The sequence below is a fragment of the Labeo rohita genome, chromosome 2, assembly GCF_022985175.1.
Source record: "Labeo rohita strain BAU-BD-2019 chromosome 2, IGBB_LRoh.1.0, whole genome shotgun sequence".
Classification (NCBI taxonomy): Eukaryota; Metazoa; Chordata; class Actinopteri; order Cypriniformes; family Cyprinidae; genus Labeo; species Labeo rohita.
The window spans coordinates 645,943-673,339 of record NC_066870.1 but is presented as its reverse complement, the minus strand read 5'-3'; the positions used below and the strand labels follow the sequence as shown (position 1 = coordinate 673,339).

The following is a 27,397-nucleotide window of genomic DNA, read 5'->3' as shown; positions in this document are numbered from 1 at the left end:
TACTGTGTTTAAAGAGTCAGAAACATGATCCACCTGAGATTAAACATTAACACAAACACATGAGGTTTGAGCAGTGATTGAATTGTGTCAAAGCTCTTGGGTTCTCCCAAACCAGACACTTCAAAATATATAAATAAATAACCCTTATATAAATATGATTCATATTTTTTGTCTTGTCCTTGTTCTCCTGAGAGAACCTAATTCTAAGATAACTTGTTTTAGGATGATCAGTGAATTAGGTGTACCAAACAATCACTAAGCAACGAATTAAATATCTAAATCAATATTTAAGTGATGTTTACCTTTTGAGGGCGTTTTTTACCTTTATAAAGCCATTCTTTTTTCTGAAAGTGTGCATTATCTTTTGCGTCAAATTCTTATATTTAATAAAGTCACTTAGAATAATCAGACATTTAAGCTGTTACCACTAAAATCATTATCAACAAAATCTTTTCAATATAGAGGAAACACAAACACTGTTTATTACAGCACATGAATGAAAAATGTTTTCATAGTTTAATCCTACAACGTTAAATGCTGATATTTGAAACTATTAAAAAAAAAATGAAAAGGTATTTTAAATGTGAATTACAACACACTGATGTGATTCCTGAACGCGTTTTGATTCGCGCTCGCTCTTTTTGGTCGCGCTCGGGCGCCGTAACCGATGATCCTGTACATGTGTTTCTGTGTGTTTACTCAGTGAAACTTTGACTAAAGTCCTGCTGAAACCGATGAGATCTGCTCTTATTCCTCAGACTGACACTTCAGACAAACGCAACCCGCTTCAGTCAGGTACAGATTTACTGTGACAATAATGCAGTGATTCTGACAATCAGCTGCACATTTACTGTCACTTATTTCTATTTATATTGTATATAAATTACACATTTGCATGATTCGAATAACAACACTGTACTGAACATCGTATTCGTTACAGTAATGTTATTTTCATTTATATTACAGTAACGAGAATGAGATTTGTTTTCCATAGTGGATAATGAATTAACCCAGTTACTTATTATTTTTAACAAAACCAGGGATTTTAATGAGATGCTGTTATTAAATTGCAGTGATGTTTGCAGTTCTGTATCTGTACAGCGAGCGTGCGTGTGTGTTTTAGATCAAAACTATCCCTAACCCTAAGCTTTAATGGATATAGCATATTAAACTAATTTTAAATGCATAGCAATACATTTTATTCAGTTATTTAAAAAACAAACAAACAAGCATTTTTACAAATTCTGCCTCTCATTTGTGACCCCAATTATAGAATGACCCAAAAAAAGTAACTAATTACCATACTTATTTACTTTTTTATAGAAATTAATGTTACAATTTTGCGTTAATCCCTAATACAGTTACTAATTACGTTACTTTGTTACTTTTTATGGAATGTAATGCATTATGTTACTTTTGCGTTACTTTTTAAATCTGTGCAGGGTTTGCTTCTTTGTTTTTAATATAACAAGTTCTATTTTTAGCAAATGTAAAAGCCCTTTCACACCAAAAGCATCAGACTGAAGGAAAAGTAAATTCACGTCTGTACAGTAGACTGCAGAAGTTCAACACTCTTCAGCAATAAAACCAAAAGAAAAGAACAAATTGTAGTTTATCTAAAGTCATTTTTGCTTATTAGTATGGTTGAATTGGACCATCGAAGGTTGGCAGCAAAGACACTGGTTAATAAAATGGGATTAAATACATAAAGGATATTTGTATTATTTAACATATTTAATTATTACAGGTTTGTGTCATATTCTGAGTTCCCTCTTTTTGTTCATGGGGGCAGGAGAGCTTTCAGTCAAAAATAGAGGGAAGAAAGTAACTTAAAAAGTAATGTGTAACTTTACTAGTTCCTTGAAAAAGTAATCCGATTACATAACTTGTGTTACTTGTGATGTGTTACCCCAACACTGTGTGTGTGTGTGTGATCAGTGTTGAGGGTAACGCATTACAAGTAACGCGAGTTACGTAATATTATTACTCTTTCCAAGTAACTAGTAGAGTAACGCATTACTTTTTAACTGACACTTAATTGAGTTGCTTTTTTCAAACGAGTAACAGCAGTTACTTTTCCCCCCATTTATTGATTAAAAGTTCTTCTGTCCACATGTTGAGAGAAATCAGGAGTAAAATGTTAGTTCTAGAATAAATGTGAACATGCATTAATTCATCTCACTCACAAAAAACAGATTCAGAATTCTTTAATATGGATAAAAACAGAGAAATTCAACAATATGATACAAACCTGCAATAATGAAATATGTTAAATAAAACAAATATCCTTTATGCATTTAATCCCATTTTATTAACCAGTGTCTTTGCTGCCAACCTTTGACGATCCAATTCAACCATACTAATAAACAAAAATTACTCAAGATAATCTAACATTTGTTTTCCTTTTTTTTATTTGGTGGGGAAGGGCTTTTACATTTGCCAAAAATATAACTTTTTATATTAAAAACAAACAAGCAAGTCCTGCCCAGATTTAAAAAGTAACGTAAAAGTAATTGTCCGGAACAGCCTTTGCTGCCGGGGTAAAAATAATCAGAACAACTAAAGTCCAGTTGCAGGTGCATTTATTGTGTGGGCCGGGATAAAAATCCCCAGCATGAAGAAAAACATGCTACTAAAAGTCACATTAAGAGATAAACAAACTGTGCAAAAATTAAAAATCCATTCACTGCAAATGTGAACCAAGACAAGAGCGCGGCCACACTACACACCCTGTGGAGGCGAAAGACCAAACTATTTCCTCGCGGCTGTTTTACATCCTAAAACCCTCCTTCTAGAATGTACCACTCTATGTGTGGGCTCAGCCCATATTAACACCAAATACAACACAGTTTAAAACACACAAAACAAAGGCCTGAAAGACCACATACACATTCATTCCACTGCTACTGTGTGTATGTTAATCTGTATGGATATCTGTCAAATAAATGTGTATATATATGTATATAATATATTCTTGTAGACGCCGCTTGAATTGAATGCGATGCGGTGCTTCACTTTTGCCCGTTGTGTGACTAACATATTTCTATATTTTGATTAATAACCACAAATGTTCTAGAATAGAAGCAGTTAAATTGTGAAAGTACACAATATTTCTATGTATGTAATTTCAATACTGTGGTGTTTGTGTAGATATTTAAAGATGAACATCTTCAGTTTGATTGTTGATGTAATGGCAACACTTTACAATACGAGTCTGTTTGTAACATTAAGATTGATAAAAGCCGTAGAATAGAAGTATTTTTCTTTGAGTGTGTTAATTTCAACATTTACTGATATATTTTTTAAAAATTTAGTTGCTTTTGTTAACATTAATGAACAATGAACTAACGATAATGATCAATATATAATTAATAATAATATTTTTATTTTTATTTTTTTATTAATAGTAGAGCACTGTTTATTTTCTGTTCAGTATCCATTTTAAAAACTAACGGTAGATTAATCGGTATCGGCCAGTGTGGTCCAACCTAGTTATCGGTATCGGTAAAATCCAATATCGGTCGACCTCTAGTTGTAATGCATTACTTTTAAAAATAACTTTCCCCAACACTGTGTGTGATAGAGAGAGTGAGTGTGTACTGGTGTTCACTACATTATAAGGACCAAATATCCTCATAACTATAGTAATACCAGTACATTTTGACCTTGTGAGGACGTCTTTTGGTCTCCATGAGGAAACAAGCTTATAAATGACACAGAGTGAAGTGTTTTGAGAATCGAGAAATGCCTGTCGTTTTGTGTGAGGGGTGTGTTTAGGTGTAGGGTTAGAAAATACAGTTTGTACAGTAGAAAACCATAACGCCTATGAAATGAGTCCATAATGACAGGAATACAACCGTGTGTGTGTGTGTGTGTTTATTGCAGGTCTCAGGGTGACATGAGCAGTTATTATGTTGGTGTGGATGTGGGCACTGCTAGCGTGCGTGCGGCTCTGGTCACGCGGGACGGTCACGTGAAACACACGGCAGAGGAGCCCATTGACATATGGGAGCCGTGTGCTGATCATTACGAGCAGTCGTCAGAGGATATCTGGAGCAAATGCTGCAGGACTGTGAAGGTGAGCGGAGATGATCACAGTGTGAAAACATCTTTGCACAGACCAGAATGAGGCATCATCTTGTTTGACCCTGTTCGTCCTGTTATAGCGAGTGACTCAGGACGTTGATGTGGCGTCTGTTCGAGGGATCGGCTTTGACGCCACCTGCTCGTTGGTGGCTCTGGATCAGAACTTCCAGCCCGTGGCTGTCAATGGCACAGGTGTGTGTGTGTTTCACGAGTCCGGCAGGTGAGCGTAACGCACCGGTCTGATCGAGCGTGTGATCGCAGGTGTCGGGGAGAGGAACGTGGTGATGTGGATGGACCATCGGGCCGCTGAACAAGCCTCTCGGATCACAGCCACCAAACACAGAGTGCTTCAGGGAGTGGGCGGCGTGATGTCGCCCGAAATGCAGCCGCCCAAACTACTGTGGCTGAAAGAGGTGAGGAGGAGTGTGAGCCACACAAACACTCTCTTCATCTCGTGTTTCAATCCTTTGCTTTTCATTCTGTCGGTAGAATCTGCGAGAAACCTGCTGGAAAGAAGCGGCACATTTCTTTGACCTTCCTGACTTTCTGTCCTGGAAAGCGACGGGTTCTTTGTGCAGGTGAGCGCTGCAGTCTTTCATGATGATATTCTGATCACTGTAGGAAATCATCTGTAATAAACCAGCATCAGGGACGAATAACGAGTACAAAACAGGTGATGAGCAAAACGTCTCAGTATTTATGCAACCTGCAGATGCTTTTACCCAAAATGACTTACAAATGATGAAACGTCTCGGTTACGTATGGTAACCCTCGTTCCCTGATGGAGGGAACGGAGACGTTGTGTCGAGTTAGTGTACGACACTAGGGGTCGCTCTTGAGAGCCCAAACACCTCTGACAGTTTTGAGAAAGGCCAATGAAAATTGGGTGTGCAGATTTGCATAGCTGCTCTGAGCATAGCAACGTGTTAACGTAAGTGCAGCTCACCTCGTCGTGACCATCCAACGTCCAAGACTGACCTGTTACAGCAGTGTCCCGCAGTCGGGCCTTCCTCAAGAGCAGCTGATTGGAAAGAGCTGTTCCGAACGTCTGAAGGGCTGAGTTCGTTCCATGTAGATGCGCAGGGCACGGACTGGGCATAACATAGGTCAGGTTGGGGTCATCTTCCTGAGAAGAAATAGCTTGCAAGGTCACTACCTGATCTCTGAAGGGAGCGGTGGGGACCTTGGGCACGTATCCAGGCCGGGGACTCAAGACAACGTGAGAATCCGCTGGTCCGAATTCCAGGCACGAACTGTTCACGGAGAGGGCTAGGAGGTCTCCCACTCTTTGATGGAAGTGAACGCAGTCAAAAGAGCCGTCTTTAAGGAGAGAGCATCGAGTTCGACTGACTGAAGGGGCTCAAATGGATCTTGTTGTAGACCTTGGAGAACCACAGCAAGATCCCAAGAGGGGATTAGATGCGGCCGAGGAGGGTTCAGTCTTCGAGCTCCTCTCAGAAACCTGATTATCAAATCGTGTTTCCCCACCGATCTGCCACCCACCAGGTCATGGTTGGCTGATATGGCTGCGACATGAACCCTGAGTGTTGATGCAGATAGGTGCCTGTCCAGGCCCTCTTGGAGAAAGGATAACACTGATTCGATACCACAACTCCGTGGGTCCCTCCCGTGGGAAGAACACCAGTTCTCAAAGATGCGCCACTTTAAGTCATACAACCGTCAGGAAGAGGGGGCTCTTGCCTGTAGAAGTGTGTTTACCACTGAAGGTGAAAGGTCTCTGAAGTCCTCCTGGTCGCGTCCAGGGACCATAGGTGGAGGTTCCAAAGATTGGGGCGCGGGTGCCAGAATGTGCCCTTCCCCTGAGAAAGGAGGTCCTCCCTCAGAGGAATGTGCCAGGGAGGGGCTGATGCCAGGAGCACCAGGTCTGAGAACCAGGTTCTGTTGGGCCAGAAGGGGGCCACCAAGAGAATCTGTTCTCTGTCCTCCCTGACTTTGCACAAAGTTTGTGTGATGAGGCTCACTGGAGGAAACGCATACTTGAGCTAGCCCTTCGATCAACTGTGTGCCAGTGCATCTAACCCGAGGGGGACCTCGGTCAGACCGTACCACAACTGGCAGTGGGTGGATTCCGGTGAGGCAAAGAGATCTCTCTGCCTGGCCGAATCGATCCCAATCAGTTGGACCGACTGGGTGTGGAGACTCCACTCGCCTCCGAGCAAAACCTGTCATGACAGGGAATCGGCTATACGATTGGTTTCGCCCGGAATGTGAGTGGCACGTAGAGACTTGAGTCTGTGTTGACTCCAGAGCATGAGATGGCGGACTAGTTGTGACATGCGAAAGGAGCGTACACCGCCCTGGTGGTTGATGTAGGCCACAGTCGCAGTGTTGTCGGACCTGACCAACACATGCTTGCCCCGAATCATAGGCCGGAACCTCCTCAGAGCTAGAAGCACTGCCAACAACTCCAGACGAGTGAGCTAGGAATAGCCAGTCGTCAAGATAATTGAGAATGCGGATGCCCACTTCCCTGAGGGGGGCAAGGGCAGCCCCCGCTACCTTCGTAAAGGCGCAGGGCGGCAGGGGTAGGCCGCAGGGGGAACCTTGTACTGATGAGCCTGATCTCAAAGACAGAGTCTTGGAGGATCAAGACATGACAGTACGTGTCGCTCAGGTCCAATGCCATCAACCAATCTTAAGCCCTGACACACAAGGGATGTGTGTTCAAGGGCTAATGCTTGAACGGGAGCTTGAGAAAGGGCCCGATTCAAAAACCTCTGTTTTAAGATTGGTATGAGTCAACCACCCATCTTGGTACAATGAAGTAGGGGTCGGCAAACCCCTTCCTTCATTTTGGCTGAGGGGATAGGATCTATCGCACCCTTCCCAGGGGGGCTGCGATCTCCACGTAAGGGACCGTAGCATTCTTGCCCTGAGTCGATTTGTAAGTGAATGCCGTAGACCTTAGCGGATGCCTTGCAACCTGAGTTGCATAGCCAAGTCAGGTAGTTCTGAGAAGCTTTAGGTCTCAGGGAACTATACCCGACGTACCTGGAATGGGGATGTCGTGGCTGAATAAGGCAGAGAACGACTTCAAACTTCCCGCATTTCTGACAGGTGCAGCCACAGGTGGGTTGTTCCTGGACCATCGACATCGCCCTTCCTAGAGCGTGCGCCACGACTCACAGCTCTAGGTTGGAACCACCCTCGTACTGAGCTCGCAACGCCACGGCCTGAACGCCCAGAGAATGTAAGGCGGACGCAGCCTGTCCAGAAGCCGTGTAAGCCTTGCCCGGAAGAACTTACAGGCCCTGAACGGGAGTTCTGGGAGGAATCCCACAAGCGGCGGCGATTAGCAGGGAGTACAATGCAATCGCTCCCTCCGCCTGGGGGAACCTCTGAGACCCCCTCGCTGGACCCCCATCAAGAGTGGTGAAGGAGGAGAAGTTGGTTTATCGTGTTCTGACCATTTTTTTTTTTTTTGAATGGGCTTTCCGTGATTTCACCGACTTCTCGTGCACTTCCGGGAAACAGACACTGGAAACGAGCGTACAGGTCGTTACCCAGATGTCTATTAATCAGCCCCTTCTTGGCTGCCCGTTTCAGGCACGGCCGCCATTTTTAGCGTCCACCTCAAACTGAGAATCAGTCCCCGTAGAGGTTTGCTCAGCTGAAGTTTCTGCTTTCAAATAGGTCACGCCCTTCCTTAGCGATGTTGCCGCTAACCATTTCCGCCCAATTAGGTGTTCCGAATAAGAAAGTCAGCTGTACTGAGACAGACTAACAAACTTGTCCGGAAACTCAATCGAGGGACGCACGAAGCGAGGGTTTGCGGGGTTTGCGGGGTTTTCACCCGGCAAAACCATCCTTGCTTTGTAATGCTCGTCACCAACGCACATCGCAGCGGCCTCATACCCGGAAGTAGAAGGACCGTAGCGGGTAGCAGTCGGGAACGTAAGCATACTGCTCGTGCGCCTGGGTCATGTTTTCGCCGGCAAAACATGAATCAACAACAAGCGCTGCATCGGCGTGAGAATCTCAACACTGAATACAACGGTCGTGTTGAACGTTTGGATCAAGGGACACGAGGAGCGAGAGGTTTGCGGGGTTTTCACCTAATGCTCGTTCAAAATCGCCGTCGACGCACCCAGGGGACTCTCACAACACAGGCTGTGCTAGAGAGGGAGAGACCGCTGTCTGTGCTGCAGATCCAATGACGAGAGAGGTGAATGTTGCTGCATCTCACGCAGAGACGCTGCATTCGGCTCCGAAGAACAGAACGAGTGAGCAGACGCTGCCCTATTTATACCCGGATGTCCGGGGCATGGCCAGCTATGCAAATCTGCACACCCAATTTTCATTGGCCTTTCTCAAAACTGTCAGAGGTGTTTGGGCTCTCAAGAGCGACCCCTAGTGTCGTACACTAACTCGACACAACTCGGAGTGTACGACAGATAGGGAACACATTTTTTTAGTTGCATTAAGTTATGTAGAAATATTAGAAATATCATTATGTATTAATATGAATGTAGTTGCTCTGAAATTGTTTATTTTCTTTATAAATCAGAAGAGTCATCATTTTAACCTCCGAAAAATGTTTCATGCTAGACATTAAACACAGTAAAGTTATTTTGGTAAAATAATTAAGGCGTGTTTCCACATCATTTTCATTAAATAAATTAAAGGGTGAATGAACGGTAAATATTTATTTTTTTTATGCACCAGTATTACTAAATTACCTACATAATTGTTTACCAAGTCATTTTAATACATGTAAAATATTTGCAGAGGCTTCACTGAACATGTTTAGTGATGCAGTGAAATGTTGAATAAAGATATGAATTAAACATTGAAAATGAGTGTCTCTAATGCTTTTTTTACTGCAGTTTAACTGATATACAGTATTGAAACATCTTTAACAGCAGCATCTTAATGCTCTCCTGCTCGTGGTTCATGAGGCAGAAGAATCACACAACTATTGTAATGATACTGTCTTTAGCAAACTGAAACCCAAACCCAAAACGTGCTCATCATCAGGTCATCCAAGATTAAGAGGAGTTTGTTTCTTCATTAGAATTGGAGAAATGTGTCATTCCATCACATGCTCACCAGAGTCCAAACAGCTGATAAAAACATCACAATAATCCACAGTAATCCACACCGGCACTGACGGCACCCATTCACTGCAGAGGATCCTTTGGTGAGACAGTGATGGAATGACACATTTACACAAATCTTTGAACAATCAAACTCATCCTAATTGATGAGGGTTGAGCACATTTTCACTTTTCCTTTAATGACCAAACGGAGTCCAGTCAAAGTCATGTGTAAGTGTGTTTAGTGAAGTGATTGTGGCTGTCGAGCAGTTAAACAGCAGCTGTGTCTCCTGATGCAGGTCTTTATGTACTGTAGTGTGTAAGTGGACGTATTCCCCGTCTGACGGGTGGGACGACACGTTCTGGAGCGCCATCGGTCTGGAGGACCTGATGGAGAACAGTTACTCCAGAATAGGTGAGACAGAATCCTGCTGAGCTGATGTTGGGTTCGTTCTGCTGACTGATGATGTGTTGTGTTGAAGGGCAGCAGACGTGTTGTCCAGGGACTCCAGTAGGACGAGGTCTGACCGCAGAGGCGGCTGCAGATCTGGGTCTGATTCCGGGCACCGCTGTGGGCGCTTCGCTCATAGACGCTCACGCAGGAGGATTGGGTACAGAACCACACATTTACCAAACTAAACCCATATATGATGATATATGAACAACAAAACTGGAAGATTTAAGGCAGAACAAAACTAGTGTATTTTCATGCACTGGTCAGTTTGGAGATTTTGCTCTGTTTTGCTCCAAATCACATCCACTTTCACACTAGTGAAGAGAAAACATTTAAAATACACATTGAAGTGTTTATTTTATTGCACTTTGTTTATTTGCATCTGTAGATTTCAGTATTTAATGTTTTTTTTTCTCTCACAAACACCAGAATTTATGGTTTTATTCATCTCTATTTTCTGAAGATTTGTTCATATATCATTTATACAAATTTATACAACATTTAACACCTAAACACATGGTGAAAATGTGCTTTTTTTTCTGTTGACAGTATTTTCTTATTTATGGAGTGATATCTAAACAACATTTCAGAAAACTTGAAAAAAAACAACAACATTATTTGCCATTCTTATTGTAATTAATCATCTGGTGATGTGTGATGAAATGTGACCCTGGAGCACAAAACCACTGTTAAGTATCACAGGTATATTTGTAGCAATAGCCAATACATTGTATGGGTCAAAATTATTGATATTTTTTTGTTTATGCCAAAAATCATTAGGATATTTAGTAAAGATCATGTTCCATGAAGATATTTTGTAAATTTTCTACCATAAATATATCAAATATATCAAACTTCATTTTTGATTAGTAATATGCATTGCTAAGAACTTCATTTGAACAACTTTAAAGGTGATTTTTCTCAATATTTTTTTTTTTGCGCCCTCAGATTCCAGATTTTCAAACCATACATCAATGGAAAACTTTTTTTTTCAGCTTATTTCAGATGATGTATAAATCTCAATTTCCAAAAACTGGCCCTTATGACTGGTTTTGTGGTCCAGGATCACATATGTATTGGTGAGATTTCTTTACTGTGTTCGTCTGTGATTTCCGTGGTTTCTCTGGTTGATCTGCTGTAGGGGTGATGGGAGCAGACGTGACGGGGCATCAGCTGCCCTGTGAGGATCGTCCGGTCTCGTCCCGTATGGCCGTCATATGCGGCACGTCCTCGTGTCACATGGCTGTGAGCTTCATTCTGGTGTGATTCTGTGTTTGTGTGTCAGATGATCGTGTGATTGTTAAATCTCAGCGTGTGTTTGTGTTCGTCTCTCAGGTCAGCACTCAGCCGCTGTTCGTCCCCGGGGTCTGGGGCCCGTATCTGTCCGCCATGCTGCCGGGACTGTGGCTCAACGAGGGAGGACAGAGCGCCACGGGACGCCTGGTGAGAGACTCAAAAACATTCGCGTCATTATTAAACAAAACATCAAACTCGGGTACAGTTGAGGTCAAAAGTTTACATCCCCCTTTCAGAATCTGCAAAATGTTAATTATTTTACCAAAATAAGAGGGATCATAGAAAATGCATGTTATTGTTTATTTAGTACTGATCTGAATAAGATATCTGACATAAAAGATGTTTACATATAGTCCACAATAGATAGTAATAGTTGAATTTATTAAAATGAACTCAGGTTTTCCAGCATTTTTGTGTGTTTGATCCCTTTCCAACAATGACTGTATGATTTTGAGATGCATCTTTTCACACTGAGGACAACTGAGGGACTCATATGCCACTATTACAGAAGATTCAAACACTCACTGATGATCCAGAAGGAAAAAACATGCATTAAGAGCCGGGGGTGAACATTTTTGAACAGAATGGAGATGTTTTTTCTTATTTTGCCTAAATATCATATTTTTAATTTAGTGCTGCCCTTCAGAGGCTACAGAAGATATGTACATGTTTCCCAGAAGACAAAATCAGTTAAATTTACCCTAATCTTCAAATTCCAAAAGTTTTCACCCCCGGCTCTTAATGCATGTTTTTTCCTTCTGGAGCATCAGTGAGTGTTTGAACCTTCTGTAATAGTGGCATATGAGTCTCTCAGTTGTCCTCAGTGTGAAAAGATGCATCTCAAAATCATACAGTCATTGTTGGAAAGGGTTCAAATACACAAAAATGCTGAAAAACCAAAGAATTTGTGGGACCTGAAGTATTTTTCTGAAGAACAGCAGCAGTTTAACTGTTCAGGACAAACAAGGGACTCATGAACAACTATCACTAAACAAAAACACACAGCTGTGGATCATTCAGAAACAACACAGTATTAAGAATCAAGTGTATGTAAACTTTTGAACAGGGTCATTTTTATAAATTCAGCTATTATTTTCTCTTGTGGACTATACTGTATGTGAACATCTTTTATGTGAAATATCTTATTCAGGTCAGAACTAAATAAACAAACACATGCATTTTGTATGATCCCTCTTATTTTGGTAAAAAAAAAATTAACATTTTGCAGATTCTGAAACGGGGATGTAAACTTTTGACCTCAACCGTATATGAGCATTGATCTGACACGTGGTGTGTTTTCAGGTGGAGCATGTGGTGAAGGGACACGCGGCGTACAGGCAGCTGGAGGAGCAGGCGGAGCGCAGGTGTGTGTGTGTTTCATTCATCCTCATCAAACCTCTCTGATCTCATTCTCCGTCTCATTCCACTGGTTTGTTCCGTACAGCGGGAAACACGTTTACTCGTACCTGAACGCTCATCTGGAGAGCATGAGCGCAGACGCAGCACAGCTGGAGCAGCTGACGACCCACCTGCACATCTGGCCTGATTTCCACGGCAACCGCTCTCCTCTGGCCGACCAGACGTCACGCGGCGCGGTGAGCAACAGAACACGCTTCATCCGGCGCTGATCAGCTGATCACGAGATACAGAGTGGGAAGATTATTTAGGAACTTTAAGATTTATGTGACATTATTATGTGAAATCCTCCAAATAAACATTTAGTTGCATGACTTAGAACAGTAATGGGTAATGTTTAAGTTACTGTATATTAAGTTACTATGTATTATTTTTATTACATTTTTGTTCTATATATTATTTTTTCCCCTTTATTTAAGAGGACAGTAATGTCCCTAGAAAGAACTCTGTTTACTTTGTGACGTGTAATTTGTCAGTTTTTGAGGTGGTAATAAAATATCAAAGATTGTTTTAAAAGTGATTTCTGAAGTGGTATATAGTAGTTTGATGTGTTACTGGTGTGTTTGCGCAGGTTGTGGGTCTCACTCTGTCACAGACACTGGATGATCTGGCTCTGCTGTATCTCGCAACTCTTCAGGCCGTCGCTGTAAGACACACACACACACACACACTCATGTTTCTGACATCCTTTAAGAAAATGATCGCGTCTTCCAGTGTTAATGTGAATGTGTCTCTTGTGTGAAGCTCGGCACCAGACACATCATAGACGCCATGAGAGCGGCAGGACATGACATCACAACCCTCTTCCTGTGTGGAGGTCTGAGCAAGAACGCTCTGTTTGTGCAGACGCACGCCAACACTACAGGTGACTGCGCTCAATCACTGACCTGCGCAGACGACACAGACACAGAATCAGCTGCTCACACATTCTCACTTCATCACACACATCCACAGACACAGAGTCTGATCACATCACTAACATGGAGACAGACAGCACTGCGTGTGTTTGTGTTTAGTTCATGGGCGTCGGAACCATTGAATGTGGGTGGGACAGGACCCACCCACTTTTACCGTCTCTAATTTGGCAAATATGTCTGCGCACTTTTTAGAGCGCCATCAGTCAAATCCATTCCACATGACGAATGCGCTAATAGATGAAGCTCTATGCTCACGAGTATGAACAGGCAGCATCTGGGGTGGAGGAGCGGATGGCGCGGGCGCATCAGGCGCAATCATCAAACATATTTCAAAGTAGGCGGCGCCACGGGCCTGACCGCATCGCTGTCTTTACTGGGTGTGTTTAGGGAATATTCGCATTTATTCACATGCGGTTTGATTAGCTACTGGTGGACTGTCATGATTTTGACTAATACAGGATACTGCAGTATGGTGCGCATCAGAGGGGGTTTAGAAGTGGGTTGTAAGGCACAAATATAGTTAACTACACACACAATGAGAGCTGCTTCTTAACGAGTGAAAACACAGACCAAATCCATATTCAGCTTATAATATGCATAAATGTTCTAATCACGTGTTGGTCGCATAGATGACATGTCCTGATGAACCGTTGTGTAATGGCACTATGACCTTGAGAAAATATAGAGCTCAGTATGCAAAATGACACTGTTACACATTCCGTTCTTAACATAGTCTATCACTACTATATATAATACTATATATAATATATGTTTTACGTGCTAACTTTATTCAGTCATCAAACAATGTAGGAGGTTAATAATAACACAAGAAACAATAATTCATATTATTATGCAGGCTAAGTTCAATCCAGAATTCCACTCCTTCAGGGTATAGGCTACGCAAAGCCGACTGATAAAGAAGTGGGCTATACCCTGCATTACACCACTGTATGTTAATTAAACTCCATTCTGTGTTTTCACTAGTTATTCGCGCCCGCTGCACTCCTGTAACACAGCATCTGAGCGTATCTGCTGCTCAGACACACCTAACCCTACCTGATACTTTATTCAAACTTTTCGATTATTTCCTTCATTTTTATTGAAAACAAATGCCTTTCTGATGTAAAATGAGATGTGAAAAGGCAGAAGAACAATTTCGGCAACAGGCGGATGCGAACGCGTGTCGTTTGCATCAAAAGAACACTAATTACTCGCTTCACCACTTACGCCACTGGAAACGTGTTTAAGCAGCCGTCTTTTGTAATGGTGTCACGTTCATTTTTTGGGGGGAGGACCCACCCGCATTTATTTTGCTTCCGACGCCCATGGGTTAGTTAGTTGATGATGGGTGTAGTTAATGTGATTCTCTACACCGGTGTGATCTGTGAGAGAACTGACTTTACACATCCACTAAAAATGTAGGACATGTAGTAGTATTTTTTTATGCTAACGTCAATGTTAAATATAATACAAAACTGTCAGCGGTGTTTGCTGTGGTAACAGGCTGTTGTTAGGGTGTTCTGGGTCACCAAACAGCAGCTGAGTGAAGCACAGATGAGATCATGCAGTGTTTCAGACTCACATAAAGATGCTCCGTCTCTTCTGTGCTCATTGTTAGGTGTGTACTTGTTTTTGCTACATTGTGGGGACCAAATGTCCCCACAAGGATAGTAAAACCTGAAACCTGCGGTCCCCGCAATGTTAAAAATGATTAAAAATAGTAAATGGTGTTTATCTGAAAGTGTAACGATGCAAACATGTTTTCTGTGAGGGCTAGGTTTAGGGTTAGGGTTGGGTTAGGGGACAGACAATATCGTTTGGTCAGTATAAAATCTATACAAGTCTATGGAAAGTCCCCACAATTCACAAAAACAAACGTGTGTGTGTGTGTGTGTGCAGGTCTGCCAGTGGTTCTGCCGGCGGAGCGAGAGGCTGTGCTGCTGGGAGCCGCTGTGATCGGAGCCTGTGCTTCATCAGACTGCAGCTCCATACAGGTACAGACAGCACTCACTGTACTCCCTATATGCACCCTCACTACACTCACTGTATACACACTCACTGCACACATCATTCTGGAGTTTCATCCTCACTGGGGTTTAGCTGTCAGCGTGGGGTAAGAGATTGTTACCTGAGTGATTCCTCTTTGTAAATCAGCAGCACACATCTCGCTGTATAGTAAGTCAACAGTGGTCTACCACTAACTGGTACCAAATAAATTCAAAAATGTTTTAAATTATATAATGATGGCAGTCTTTTTGCAGTACACTTCAAATCAATACACACGTAAGCTACTATTTGACAATATTGAATACAATATAATCATTATTATTATCATGTGTTACTGGTAACTAACTAAAAAACAGAAACATTGACTCAACACTAAGGACTGGTGCTCAGGCCAGTAGATCAAATATTTACATTCACTAGCCCCTAAAGAAATTATTAAAGTTATTGCTTTCATTGTTTTTGACTCATGTAACCCTACGATACCAGCATTTTCATCACAGTTTCATCACAGCGATCACAAAACAAATAATGCTGGCATAACTAATAGAAAGATCAAACATAACAGTCAATAATAAAATAACTACAATTAAACAAATAACACAAATGAATGCAATGTAAAAAAAGACAGATTAAATAAAGAGTACTTTACAGTGCTTGTGAAATTGCATTATTGTGTGTGAGGTAAATATACATAGAAACCTATTAACCTCTGGTTGCGAACACAGAGGATAACTGGAGTTGAATTACCAGCATTAGAAGACATCTACAGGTCACGCTGTTCAGTGAAGGCTATCAGTATCTGTAAAGACTCTACACATCCATGCCACCACGTTTAAACTTCTGCCATCTGGTAGGCGCTTTAAGTCATTTTATGCCCGCACTTCACGTCTGAGGAACAGTTTTATTCCTAGAGCCATTAACGCTTTGAATCAAGCTAATAAATGACTGAGATTTCAGTGTAAATCGTGATTTAATATCTAATGAGCATTTTATTAATTATTATGTCTGTTATGTCTATTTATATACTAGATTGCTAGTTTATTTATTTTTATTTTGACTGCATTTAGTGTGGAGATTGCATGTGAAATTTTGTTGGTGGTGTTATAACCACCTGGCTCTGGGTGAAGAAACAGTACAAATAAGGGGAGGCCACACATGAAACTAAATTCAACAACTGAACATTTAATCAAAAACAGATCAAATTAATACCAAAATTAAGTATGAATAAGGGAAAAAACAAACAACGAAAGAAAACAATCCGGGACTGAAGAGGGGAGACGAACGGCACCAAAGTCCACAGCCACCACTGCTCCCTGAATCTCCTCTTTTTAGCCGAAACGCCAATCACAGGTAACACTCCACACCTGTCCCCAACTCTCGCGCTAAAAAAGACGAAACCACGGCACAACACCACCTAGTGGACGAATGCAAAATAAACACTCTGGCTGTAACTGTGGGTACAACGAAAGTTGTGTGCATACAATAAAGAAATTCAATTCAATTCAATAAAGTTGCACAAGTTATTTAGTTCAGAGCAGTGACTGATTTTTCTTTTGCTGTTAGAATAATATGATTAACACGGGGAACAGAAGGCATAAGACATAAGGCATGTACAGTACCAGTCCATTAAATTGACACACATCTAATATCTTGTTAAACCGATTGTGTTTACACTCGTCAAGACAGGCATTTTGACATAATTTTGCTTGAATGTATTAATGAATGTATTAACATGAAAAAAAAGGTCTAGACTCTTGAACCTCCCCTAAGTTCATCATCCTCAGTTCAGCTGCACTGACAGTCAGATGAGAACTGAACTGAGCTGAATTCATCTGAATAATGACACTATTGACACTGTTATTATCCTGTGCATTTCTGTGATGCTGTATTGTATCTGTATTATATAAAGTGCTATTGAAATAAATGTGACTTAACTTGACAAAGGAATACTCTGGTTTGTTTCTAGGAAGCAATGAGGAGGATGACCAGAATCGGGTGTGTTGTCAGACCAAACCCTGATCTAGAGAGGTGAGGTTCAGTCGTGTGCTCCTGTTTCTCATTATACAGCATTGAAGAGTAGCTGAGATTTTATTCTGTCAATACCAATACATTCTTGTGCATCAGTACCTGCACTAATAAGAGTGAATGTTCATCTGTGTAAAGCTTCTACAGGAGGAAGTACGCCGTGTTTCTGCGTCTTTATGATCATCAGAAGGAGTGTGTCGCGCTGATGGAGACTGAAGCAGTTTGACATACAGACACTTTCTCATGGCCAGATTAAACACTGCGATCCTTGAGGTGAAAATGACCATAAAAATACTAGATTTTCATTCATCTGTGCTTTTACTGAAGCAACCGACATAAAACGCACAAAAGAAATGCTGCAGTGTTCAGCCTTTTACACCTAAATATCACCCAGATAAAAAGAAAAAAATCACATCAGCTAAAAGTGGTTGACCACAAGTGCTCATGAGAGAAAACACGTGTGAAACAGCGTTTCAGAGCAGTTTCTTTTTTAAAGATCATTTTAACTTGATTTATTCGTGTGTGTGTTTTAAAAATAGAACATCATTTTCCAAATAAAATACTCATGACATTAAAATGTGATACTTTGTTCTAATAGTTATTTTGTGGTAAATGTTAAAAAAAATTAAAAATACTAACTTGATATATGTTTTGTTTAATCATTAATTACTTTCAAAAAATATAAAAATACAAATTAGAATTTTTTTGTAAGTAATATTTGTTAAACCTGGAAAATGTGTCATTGTCAAATGGGTTGTTCACCCAGAAATGAATATTTGCTGTCAGTTTACTCACTCTTAGATCATCCAAGATGTATATGTAGATTTTTAGCTGAAACCATGGTGATTCATACAATGTAAGTCAGTGGCTACTGGTACTTTGAGAGTACAAAAAAAACACAGAGGAACACAAAGTTATACCCCTGGCTCCTGATGGTATATTGAGATCTCATGAAGTGAAATGATTGGTCTGTGCAAGAAACTGAGCATTATTAATAACACTATTACCTGTAATCCAGAGCCTCAGACAAACTTTTTTTTTTTTAATAATAACATAATGTATATGCAAATATATTATTAATGCACCCAATAATGATGTGAAATGTAATAAACTAGTCTTCATCAGCTCACAATAAACAATTAGAAACTATAAAACTTTAATTTCTCCCCTTGATTCAAGCTCTCAGTTCACACACATCAGCAGCTCATCGGTCTTCAGTCGAGTCGAACTGTTCCTGCTGGAGGAACTGGAGCACTGAATCAGTCCATTCATCACAGGATCAGAAATGCTGCTATTTTGACTCATTTGCAGTCGGAGTGTCTGTCTGGCGTCTGAAAGTGAGTTTTGATTGAGCAACTTGTAGACCAGACGCAAAATGTTTCCGATGATTCAATACAATTTAATGAACTGATTCACTGAACTAGTTCACTAAAAAGAACCGGTTCAAAAGAATCATTCACTCTTGAACCGTACATCACTCTGGACTGTTTGCCAGAGGCTCTAGGTTTTCAGGTAATAATAAATAATGTTCAGTTTTGTGGGCAACCGAGGAAAAAGAAAGTCACCTACGTGATTTGGATGATCTGAGGGTGAATAAATTAATAGCAAATGTTCATTTTTGGGTGAACTCTCCCTTATAGTGGAACTGGAACTAGAGCAATTTACACTGGGTTAAAATAAAGCATTAAAAACAAAACTGAGAGGAGTTTGCCTCCGGATTTCCAAACATCACCGATCATTACACACAGCTGGTCTCCAGTTTTCCGTCTGTAGTTCACTGCTGATGTGTGTTGGGTTGTGGTGTGTAGCGCAGGTATTTCTTCCCGGACGGCAGGTGTTTGGTATAAACTCCAGCAGGGAAGAGCGTCACGGCCTCCTGCTCAGAGATGCTGGGCGGCACCATCACACTGTCTCCAGTCTTCAGACCAGATCAATACACATCACACACACACACACACATATGACAGATCAGACACAAGAATCAAGACAGCACTAATGAATCTGCAAACAGACGTTTCTCACCCGCCAGTCCACAGGCGTAGCCACGCGGTTGTGCGCCGTTAACTGTAACGAGTCAATGACACGGAGAATCTCGTCAAAGTTTCGTCCTGTTGTTGCAGGATAGAGAATGGAGAGCTTCAGCTTCTTATCCGGACCGATCACAAACACCTGAATGAACAATACACACGTTCTTCACATGTTCACGTTCACCAACCTCTTGTTGAAAAAGAAAAGCCCAAAACTCTTTCCCGCACTTACACATCTGGCGCTGAGCGGCATCCCGCTCCGGTCCTTCTCCTCCGGGTCCAGCATGCCCAGTTTCTCCACCAGCTCCCGTCGATCGTCCGCTACGATGGGGAAAGGAAACTCGCTCCCAGGCTCTGCGTTATTGTAAGCCATGATGTCCTGAAATCAGCCGTCGGGACTCATTACCAGCTGATCAACAGAAGCACACACTTCAGACTGACAGAGGCAAACCTTGCTCCAGTCGTGATGCTCCTCCAGACCGTCGACGGAGAGCGCGATCAGCTTCACGTTACGCCTGCTGAAGTCGGGACTGAGTTGAGCGGCTCTGCCGAGTTCAGTGGTGCAGACGGGAGTGAAGTCTCGAGGGTGAGAGAACAGGACGCCCCAGCTGATGGAGGAACACACTTCATTTATATCAGACATTCCTGTGCTTTAAATGTTTCAGATTCCAACAACTAGTGGTGCAGTCAAGACCACCTAAAACCAAAACCAGAGTGTGTCGAGACCAAAGCAAGACCAAGAGCAGTCCAGCAAATGGTTTCGAGACCAGTCTTGAGTACCACAACAAGCCTCTGTTTACTTATAAAGGACTGTAGATTATTACATGCCCATGTTTTCAGTCAGGCCCTTTGCTGTCTGTGACAGATACTGGAAAATTTGACTCTTAAATTATGAGTCAAGTATCAGCTGGACCCAGTATATCAGCGGATCACCGGATCAGCACTGGATCAGATGGACTGGTTATTGAGAGATTCCAACCTCCACAACTACAACTGGATTGGATCAAGTGTGCTTTAACAACCAATCACATGTATGCCACTGAACTTCAGTTTTGCGACAGTGTTTGCAGATACCAGAGAAATCAAGTGTTGTGAGCTGAATCCTACCTGTCGCAAAATTGTCTGTAAATTGTCTGTACAAAACAGCATTTTAAGGGGGTGTAAACTCTAAAAATAGATAAATTCTAAATGAATGTTTGATAGCAAACACGTTGAAGAGTAGCCAACAGGCGATTCATTAAATAAGTTGTTTTTCCACCAACACTTTATTCAGTGATTCAGTAAAGACTCACCATATTGACTCTGGTTTCCTTCCCCATGTACCACGGCATTACACTTTTCTTTGCCAACCTTGAAGGCTCATCTTAAAGCAGCTTTGTGGGCCCTTTTCTCAGACTGTGATTATGTATATCCATCAGTTATTTAAAAAGAAAACGTAATAAAACTTTATTTTTAAGTCTATATTTTGTGTCATATTATCTTGCCATTAAATTACAGTAAATGAGTTAATATATGAGTGTTTCAAATACAACAGCTGAGGGAGCGACGGCAGATTTGACATCTGTTCTGAGCTACATGATCAATCTCTCCATATTCCTCCCTCTTTTCCACTTATAGAAATGCTATCAAGTTTATTTATCTATTTATTTATTTATGCTATTGGAGGGAATGTGAATGTGAAACGTATATTTGTTGTAGTTTCCATTCACCTCTATAGAGGTTTACCAACTATGACGACTAACAGACCACAGAAATGAGACGAGGCTGAAGAAATTTTCAGTGACTTTGAGTGTAATGATGGCCAGAGGTGCTCAATAATTCAATAATTAACCCACGATCATTGACGGGTAAAGGATTCTCTGAAGGCCAGGTGGAATCAGAGATGAATCAATGTGAACATGTGCAAACACCTCAAAACCACAGATCATTCAGGGACCAAAAAATGACCACACAAGGTCAAAACTGTCAGGTTTTACTATTCTTCAGGACATTTAGTCCACAACATAGGTTTGACCTGAACCACACACAGAGAGTGAAAGTGTGTTTCGCTGACTCTGGTCTTTGTGTGTGACTCTGTCAGCATGTTCACGAAGAGGTAAAAGTGGTGCCTGACCTACAAACACAACCACGATTTAGACAAAGACAACAGCTTTAGACACGTACAAACTTTGCATGTTGTCCATTATGAGAGACTCACTTACAGCCAAACCACACAACTTATGTCTCATATCCAAGACATTCAATTCAGTTCATTTCTTTACACTAATAACAAGTTCTGAAAACTAATAAGAACACAGAGCAGGAGAGAAAGAAGAGGAGAACTGTTAGATGTATGTTCAGGAAGTGGACATTGAGAATAAAAGTGCTGCATCTGTGATGAGCAACACAAAAAACACACAACACACTCTCACATCACAACACACTTACCAATCTCCCAGAAAATCATGCAGTTTCATTCTGCCAAAAGTGGAATCGGCTTCGAAGTTGGGAAAGACGTCTCCTAACAGTATCCCCGGCATCCTGCAGCATCGGTCCGTCTCTCTGTCTCTGTGTTGCATGCTGGGACGTGTGGTTTGGTGTGTGGGAGGGTGTGAGAGAGCAAGCGTTTTCTTCTGTACTCATATGGTGATTCGCTGCTGCTTTTTCCCTCACTCACTGTTACATTAGTGTGTGTTTCAGTGATTTCAGTTTTTTGCCATGCCCTTTTTTTGGGAAAAAAAGCATCTTGATCAGGTTCACATTACAGATGTTTGTCTTGTCATGGGAGACAGCTGAGACCGTTTCATCGTCCAGAATGAGTGAAGCTGCTGTGGTTTAGTGAGTTTGCTTGTGGTCAGTAGAACACGTTTGTGTCTGTAACACTGAAGTAACAATTCGTTAGCAGTGAGCATGAGGAGAAAGAGCTCAGTTACTGTGGTGCATTTGTCAGCGGTATTGACATGTTTCAGAACTGAAGCATGATGTATTTCAGCCACAGGTTCATGTTCCTGAACCCAAAATGTTTTTTGAACCTTTCTTTACAGCTTACAGCTCTTACACGATCTTCACAGCTACAGACGGTATGAGGGAACTAATTCATCTGAACTTATTTTTCTAGAAACAGATAGTGATTTAGTAATGGCAGTTTCAAAGAAGATGGAAAAGCCAGTGGTTGTGTTTTATAGTCTTCTATAGATGATCATCAGAAGAGGTTTGAGGAACTGATGGGAGATTGTGAAATCCCAGATTGTTTTTCAGTCATTGGATGTACTGTGGAAAAAATATATAGAAATATTTACATGAAAGCTCTTTAATCTCAGTGTTAGTGAGTAACGGCATCACACTTGTCTGTGGTCAGAATCAATGACATTGACATCATCTGTTTGCTCTGAATATTCAAGTCATTCGCTCTGGTCCTAAGGAAACATATGGGAAACACACTTAATCAAACAACCAGTCAGAATGAGCTTTGTGTAACAGACTGCCTTTAACTATTGCTGTTTTAGCTTGATATTCATGCTAGAAAGGTGATGCACTTGCCAAATGTGATTTTTACATTTTCTACCTTATCATTAAAATCCCATTTCACATTAATCTGAGCCTGGTTAAACATCAGATTATATGCATTTACAGTAAAAGCTGTCCAACTAATGGGTCTTGAATCTCAAATCTTGAGGTTGCATGTAAGTTATGATGTAACACTATCAGACATTCCCAGAAATCCCTGCATGACACATCACATATGATTATGTTTTATAATTGCCATTTGTTTTCAGTAATGTGCGTGTGTTATATTTTCTGTTGTTCAGTTCATGTGAACTGTTGTATTGTAGTATCGTGTGTTAATGTGATGCTGTTTTGTGTTTGTGTGTTTGATGTTTATGTTTTATTGATGGGTCACTTATAATGAACTCTGTTCTGCTGTATCAGATGTAGTACATTTGAAGGTACAAAGCAGATTTTGGTATTTCAAGTAGTTTGGTGTATTAACATTATATCATTTGAAATACATTTGTAAGTTGTAGAATATACAGGTAAATATTATCACACTGTTTTTTTAGTCGTAAATGTAACCGTATTTCTTGACGCTGTGTTCAGTAGTGTGTCGTTGTGAATCATAATGTCAAAGCTCTGCATATCAGTCTGTAGTCATTTCTGTTTCTGGTTATGTGGAAATGTTTGACTAAAGTTTATTTGTATAGCGGTTTTCACTATACAAATTGTTGTAAGGCAGTTTTACAGAAGTTTTGTTGATGTTATAAATTCTAAAACTCCTTTGGCAGATTCTGGTCCGGCGCCCTCTGCTGTTCACGGTTCAGAGCTGATCTTATATCAGTGTCTCTGTCTCAGCATCTCCAGGAACACTGAACTGAAAGCTCCATTTCAGTTGAAATATTGTGTTTATGAAAAATTTAAACCATTGCACATTCCTGATTTTAAACTGTCTTTAGAAGATTTCACAAAACAGGAAGACATGAAGAAATTTTCCACAATTTTCCAATTCCTACAAGAAAAAAACACAAAACAAAACAGATGTTTCCAATATTGTATATATTACACCTCTTTATTTGCTGCAATATGATGATTATATGGTTGACTTTTTATTGAATTGCTTACACACTAAAAATTGTACTTGAGACATGCTCAGTGAAACCACACACTCGTATACTGTAAAGCAGCTCTAACAGCTCATGTCAGTTTAGTATTGACTCAGTTCAGCTGCATGTGTAAAATTCATCAGTTGTTCACACTAACAGTGTATTTTTGCTCATATATGCACGTGATTCCTGTGACAAACTCCTGCACAGTGAACACACAAAAAACACAAGACAGTAATGTTTTACGTTATATCTGTGTATTGTGGTGTGTTCAGTTATTGTGCATAAACATTTTTTATAAGAATTAGAACAGTTCAGAAGGAAGTGTGTACTTTAGTAAGAGATGTGTAATGTTTTGCATTGTTCTGTGGTTTTGTCTGCAGAGTTTAGACAACAGGAGCCATAGTTTTGAAATTGCATGTAAGCAAACAACAGCAAAACTCTATTAACAAGCTGTAGCCTAAAAATAAAAATAAAAAATGATATGACAATAAAAACAGCAGCTTATGACACCAGCAGACAGAAGAACACAAAACACTGAAAAGGCCATTGAATAATGAGAATAATTTATTTACAGTGTGTGATCATTTGAATTTAGTGGAAATTTTGATAGTAATGCTTCATTGATGTGATACTACATTAAAAACTAAACGACTGATTTCCATCAACACAAACAGAGAAACACACAGTCACACACACACTGATCTCACTGTCTATATGAAGATTTATTACACATTTATTCTGATTCATGTTATTTCAGTGACAGAAGTTCAGCTGCAGTATTAATGTCATGAAGAGAAAAGAAGAGACTCTGTAACATCTCACTGTTACTGATTCATCATCAGCTCAAAGCATTATGGGTAGAATCTCTCATCAGTCTATTCTGATTTATCAACACAGTTTCACTGATGATCCAATAGAAACATAAAACCCAGGATAGAGCGGCTGAGTGAATGTGGTCTGGACTGTGTGGATGAGGCTCATTGTGTCAGAGACGCTGTAGAAGCACAGAGTTCCTGCACTGTGATCCACAAACACACCTATTCTACTGCTGATGGACGTCACAGGGAGAACAGTCTCTGTGTTATTGTGTCTGAATGAGTATGTGGAGGGAGAGCAGCGCAAACTCCAGGACTGATCATTAGATCCAAACACACACTCATAACCATGTCTCTTCCTGCTGATGCTCTTATATGACACTGATATAAACACAATCCCACTCCACTGCAGCTCCCAGTAACAGCGTCCACACACACTCTCTCTACACAACACCTGATAAATACAATCAAATCTGTCTGGATGATCAGGATACGACTGGACTGAGTAAGTGAAACTAATCACTCTGTTTCTCTCAGACAGACGGAGGCGTTTATTCACTGTGTTCAGATCCAGAGTGAACTGATGGGAATCTGTTGGCGATAAAACACATCAGAATCAGGAATTATGAATCTGTTTGATGTTTTCATGTAGCTGAACTCTTCATGTTCAGTGTATCATCAGTGTGTCAGTACAGATGAGCAGATATCCTGTGCAAATCATCATTTACATCATCAATTATAAAACTCTTCTTTCACCTTCTACAGGAAGAACATGAACACACTCAGTGAGTTTTTCTGCTTGTTTTCTTACTGACTTACATCGTAGGAAGTCGTTCCTGGTCCTGGGAACAATGTTGGTGAATGTGACTGTGGAAATCAGACTTTTTCTTCTTCTCTCTTTTAAAGCAAGGATGACAATGGAACTAAGTTAATGCAACTTTATGGTGTTATCCTTGATAAGAAAGTTGTAACAGTGTATTGCTACTTTTATTGTCAAATAAACTCAAACTCAGACATGAACAGTGTGATTCTCATGATCCTGCATCCATTCCTAACACATTTCTAATATGATGTTCTCCATGATATGAGATGATGATGGACTCGTTTCTGAGAGCAGATGAATCTCCAGGACTTTACCTCTGTCTGACATCTTCTTGAGCTCCTCTTTGCAGAAATCCTCCAGTTTGTCTCTCAGCTGATGGACAGATTCTTTCAGTCCATCAAAAGAGATAAGAGAAATGAAAGGATCGTCATTTATATCTGTAGATTCAGGAGGTGCTGAGAGAGACTGGAAACTCTAAAAAAAAACGGAAATCAAAACTCATCAGCTCCACACTTCACCCAATAACCTGCACCAACATCAGATTTGACTTGACTGATCTTTAGTAACTCAATCCAGCACTTTCACAGCATCAGCTTCATTCTTCTCATATTCATTATATCACATTAGAGCTACAGATTCTAGTATTTGACACTTACACTATATGTGAACTTTCTAGGAAATAGTTTGATTATAAAACATCTGCTAAGAACATAAATGTCCATCTAACAGCTCCAGCACATCAATGGAGTCTCACTGTAGGGTGAAATGTTTCTCTGTGAGTCTCCTGTCACAGCAGGATGTGTCTCAAGTCCACTATGATGGTGTTCTTCTAGATCTGTGTTACCTGCAGGAACTGGATGTGATCCTGTGTGTGTGAAAGCTGCTCCAGCTCAGCGTCTCTCCTCCTCAGATCATTGATCTCCTGCTCCAGTCGCTCCAGTCGTCCTTCAGCTCCACTCACCGCTCGCTTTTCCTGATCTCTGATCAGCCGTATCAGCTCAGAGCGGCTTCTCTCAATGGAGCGGATGAGCTCAGTAAAGATCCTCTCACTGTCCTCCACTGCTGTCTGTGCAGAGCGCTGTTAGGACACACAGTGATTCAGGCTTCAGTGGGACTGAAAGAGACAAGAGAGTCTGAACTGAGACTGAGACAAACTTCTCTTCTTCTCCAGACTCACCTTATGAGACTCCACAGCCTCTCTCAGCTGCTGAAGATCTTTCTCTCTCTGCTGGATTCTCTGCTGGAACGTCTTCTGCGTCTCCTTCAGCTGCTTCTGCAGGACAAACAGATGATAGTGAAAGTCACAGAAAACTACTGGCACTAAATCATCATGTGAACAGATGAATGCAGTAAATGTAGAATGATGCAGTTTAAAGGTGATTTATCTGAACTGATAAGCAATGGTTGTGGGTTCAAACTCCAGTCAGTGATTACTGTACATGACTGTAAATGATTGAAATCATCTGGTTCCAGATTTACTGATTTACAAAACTTGCCTTATGCCTGGCAGATGAATATTTCTTCTAAGAACGTGTGTATATTTAACTCCATTATTTTATGTTCATTAATCACATCATGAAAGGTTTACAGTGTATTTTCAGCAAACAGTCAAACTCTTCTTGCAGCTGCTGTTCATTTCTGCTGTGGTGTGCAGTGTGAATGCTGTAAGCTGTTAATATGGGTGCCGATATAAACACATATGAAACGAGTGTCAGCAATATTTCATCAGTGTCTAGATTTAAATTCAGACACATCAGACAGGACTTGACGGCTTTGTATTTTCTTCCAGTACAGACGTCACATTGCACATCTCCAGCTCCAGCGTAACAGTCAGCAGGAAGTTTGGTCTTCTTCAGTTTCTCCACCATTTCAGCCAAGATGGTGTTTCTAGCTA

The 27,397-nt window shown here is 40.9% G+C and overlaps 2 protein-coding genes across 3 annotated transcripts; one reads left to right on the top strand and one right to left on the bottom strand.

The window, feature by feature from the left end:
* The first annotated feature begins 657 nt into the window (after positions 1-657).
* fggy (FGGY carbohydrate kinase domain containing) lies at positions 658-17,835 on the top strand. The gene is made up of 16 exons (XM_051123010.1): positions 658-795; positions 3,886-4,078; positions 4,167-4,278; positions 4,348-4,499; positions 4,576-4,664; positions 9,443-9,558; positions 9,626-9,754; positions 10,739-10,842; positions 10,933-11,040; positions 12,196-12,257; positions 12,338-12,488; positions 12,881-12,955; positions 13,054-13,174; positions 15,126-15,220; positions 17,200-17,261; positions 17,397-17,835. The coding sequence occupies exons 2-16, from the start codon at positions 3,899-3,901 to the stop codon at positions 17,482-17,484; spliced, it is 1,644 nt and encodes a 547-aa protein (XP_050978967.1). The 5' UTR covers positions 658-795; positions 3,886-3,898; the 3' UTR covers positions 17,485-17,835.
* LOC127173775 (peroxiredoxin-6) lies at positions 16,073-21,815 on the bottom strand. Of its 2 annotated transcripts, XM_051123741.1 has the most exons (6): positions 21,713-21,815; positions 19,737-19,893; positions 19,518-19,664; positions 19,281-19,427; positions 19,005-19,176; positions 16,073-16,647 (listed from the first exon to the last, which is right to left on the bottom strand). In XM_051123741.1, exons 1-5 carry the CDS (start codon positions 21,802-21,804, stop codon positions 19,033-19,035), a joined length of 687 nt encoding a protein of 228 aa, XP_050979698.1. In that variant the 5' UTR covers positions 21,805-21,815; the 3' UTR covers positions 16,073-16,647; positions 19,005-19,032. The 2 variants fall into 2 exon arrangements, with proteins under 2 accessions (XP_050979698.1, XP_050979690.1); XM_051123733.1 differs by lacking the exon at positions 16,073-16,647 and having other exon boundaries at positions 18,670-19,176.
* Positions 21,816-27,397: the final 5,582 nt, after the last annotated feature.

What these genes read in the sequence shown, in the direction of transcription:
- fggy (XM_051123010.1), top strand. Translation starts at nt 3,899, where the DNA reads ATGAGCAGTTATTATGTTGGTGTGGATGTGGGCACTGCTAGCGTGCGT. An exon ending in CGTGGCTGTCAATGGCACAG is followed by an intron (nt 4,279 to 4,347) that starts GTGTGTGTGTGT and finishes GTGTGATCGCAG; the next exon opens with GTGTCGGGGAGAGGAACGTG. An exon ending in CAACTCTTCAGGCCGTCGCT is followed by an intron (nt 12,956 to 13,053) that starts GTAAGACACACA and finishes TCTTGTGTGAAG; the next exon opens with CTCGGCACCAGACACATCAT.
- LOC127173775 (XM_051123741.1), bottom strand. Translation starts at nt 21,804, where the DNA reads ATGCCGGGGATACTGTTAGGAGACGTCTTTCCCAACTTCGAAGCCGAT. An exon ending in CATGATTTTCTGGGAGATTG is followed by an intron (nt 19,894 to 21,712) that starts GTAAGTGTGTTG and finishes TTCCTCCATCAG; the next exon opens with CTGGGGCGTCCTGTTCTCTC. An exon ending in AGCATCACGACTGGAGCAAG is followed by an intron (nt 19,665 to 19,736) that starts GTTTGCCTCTGT and finishes GGCTGATTTCAG; the next exon opens with GACATCATGGCTTACAATAA.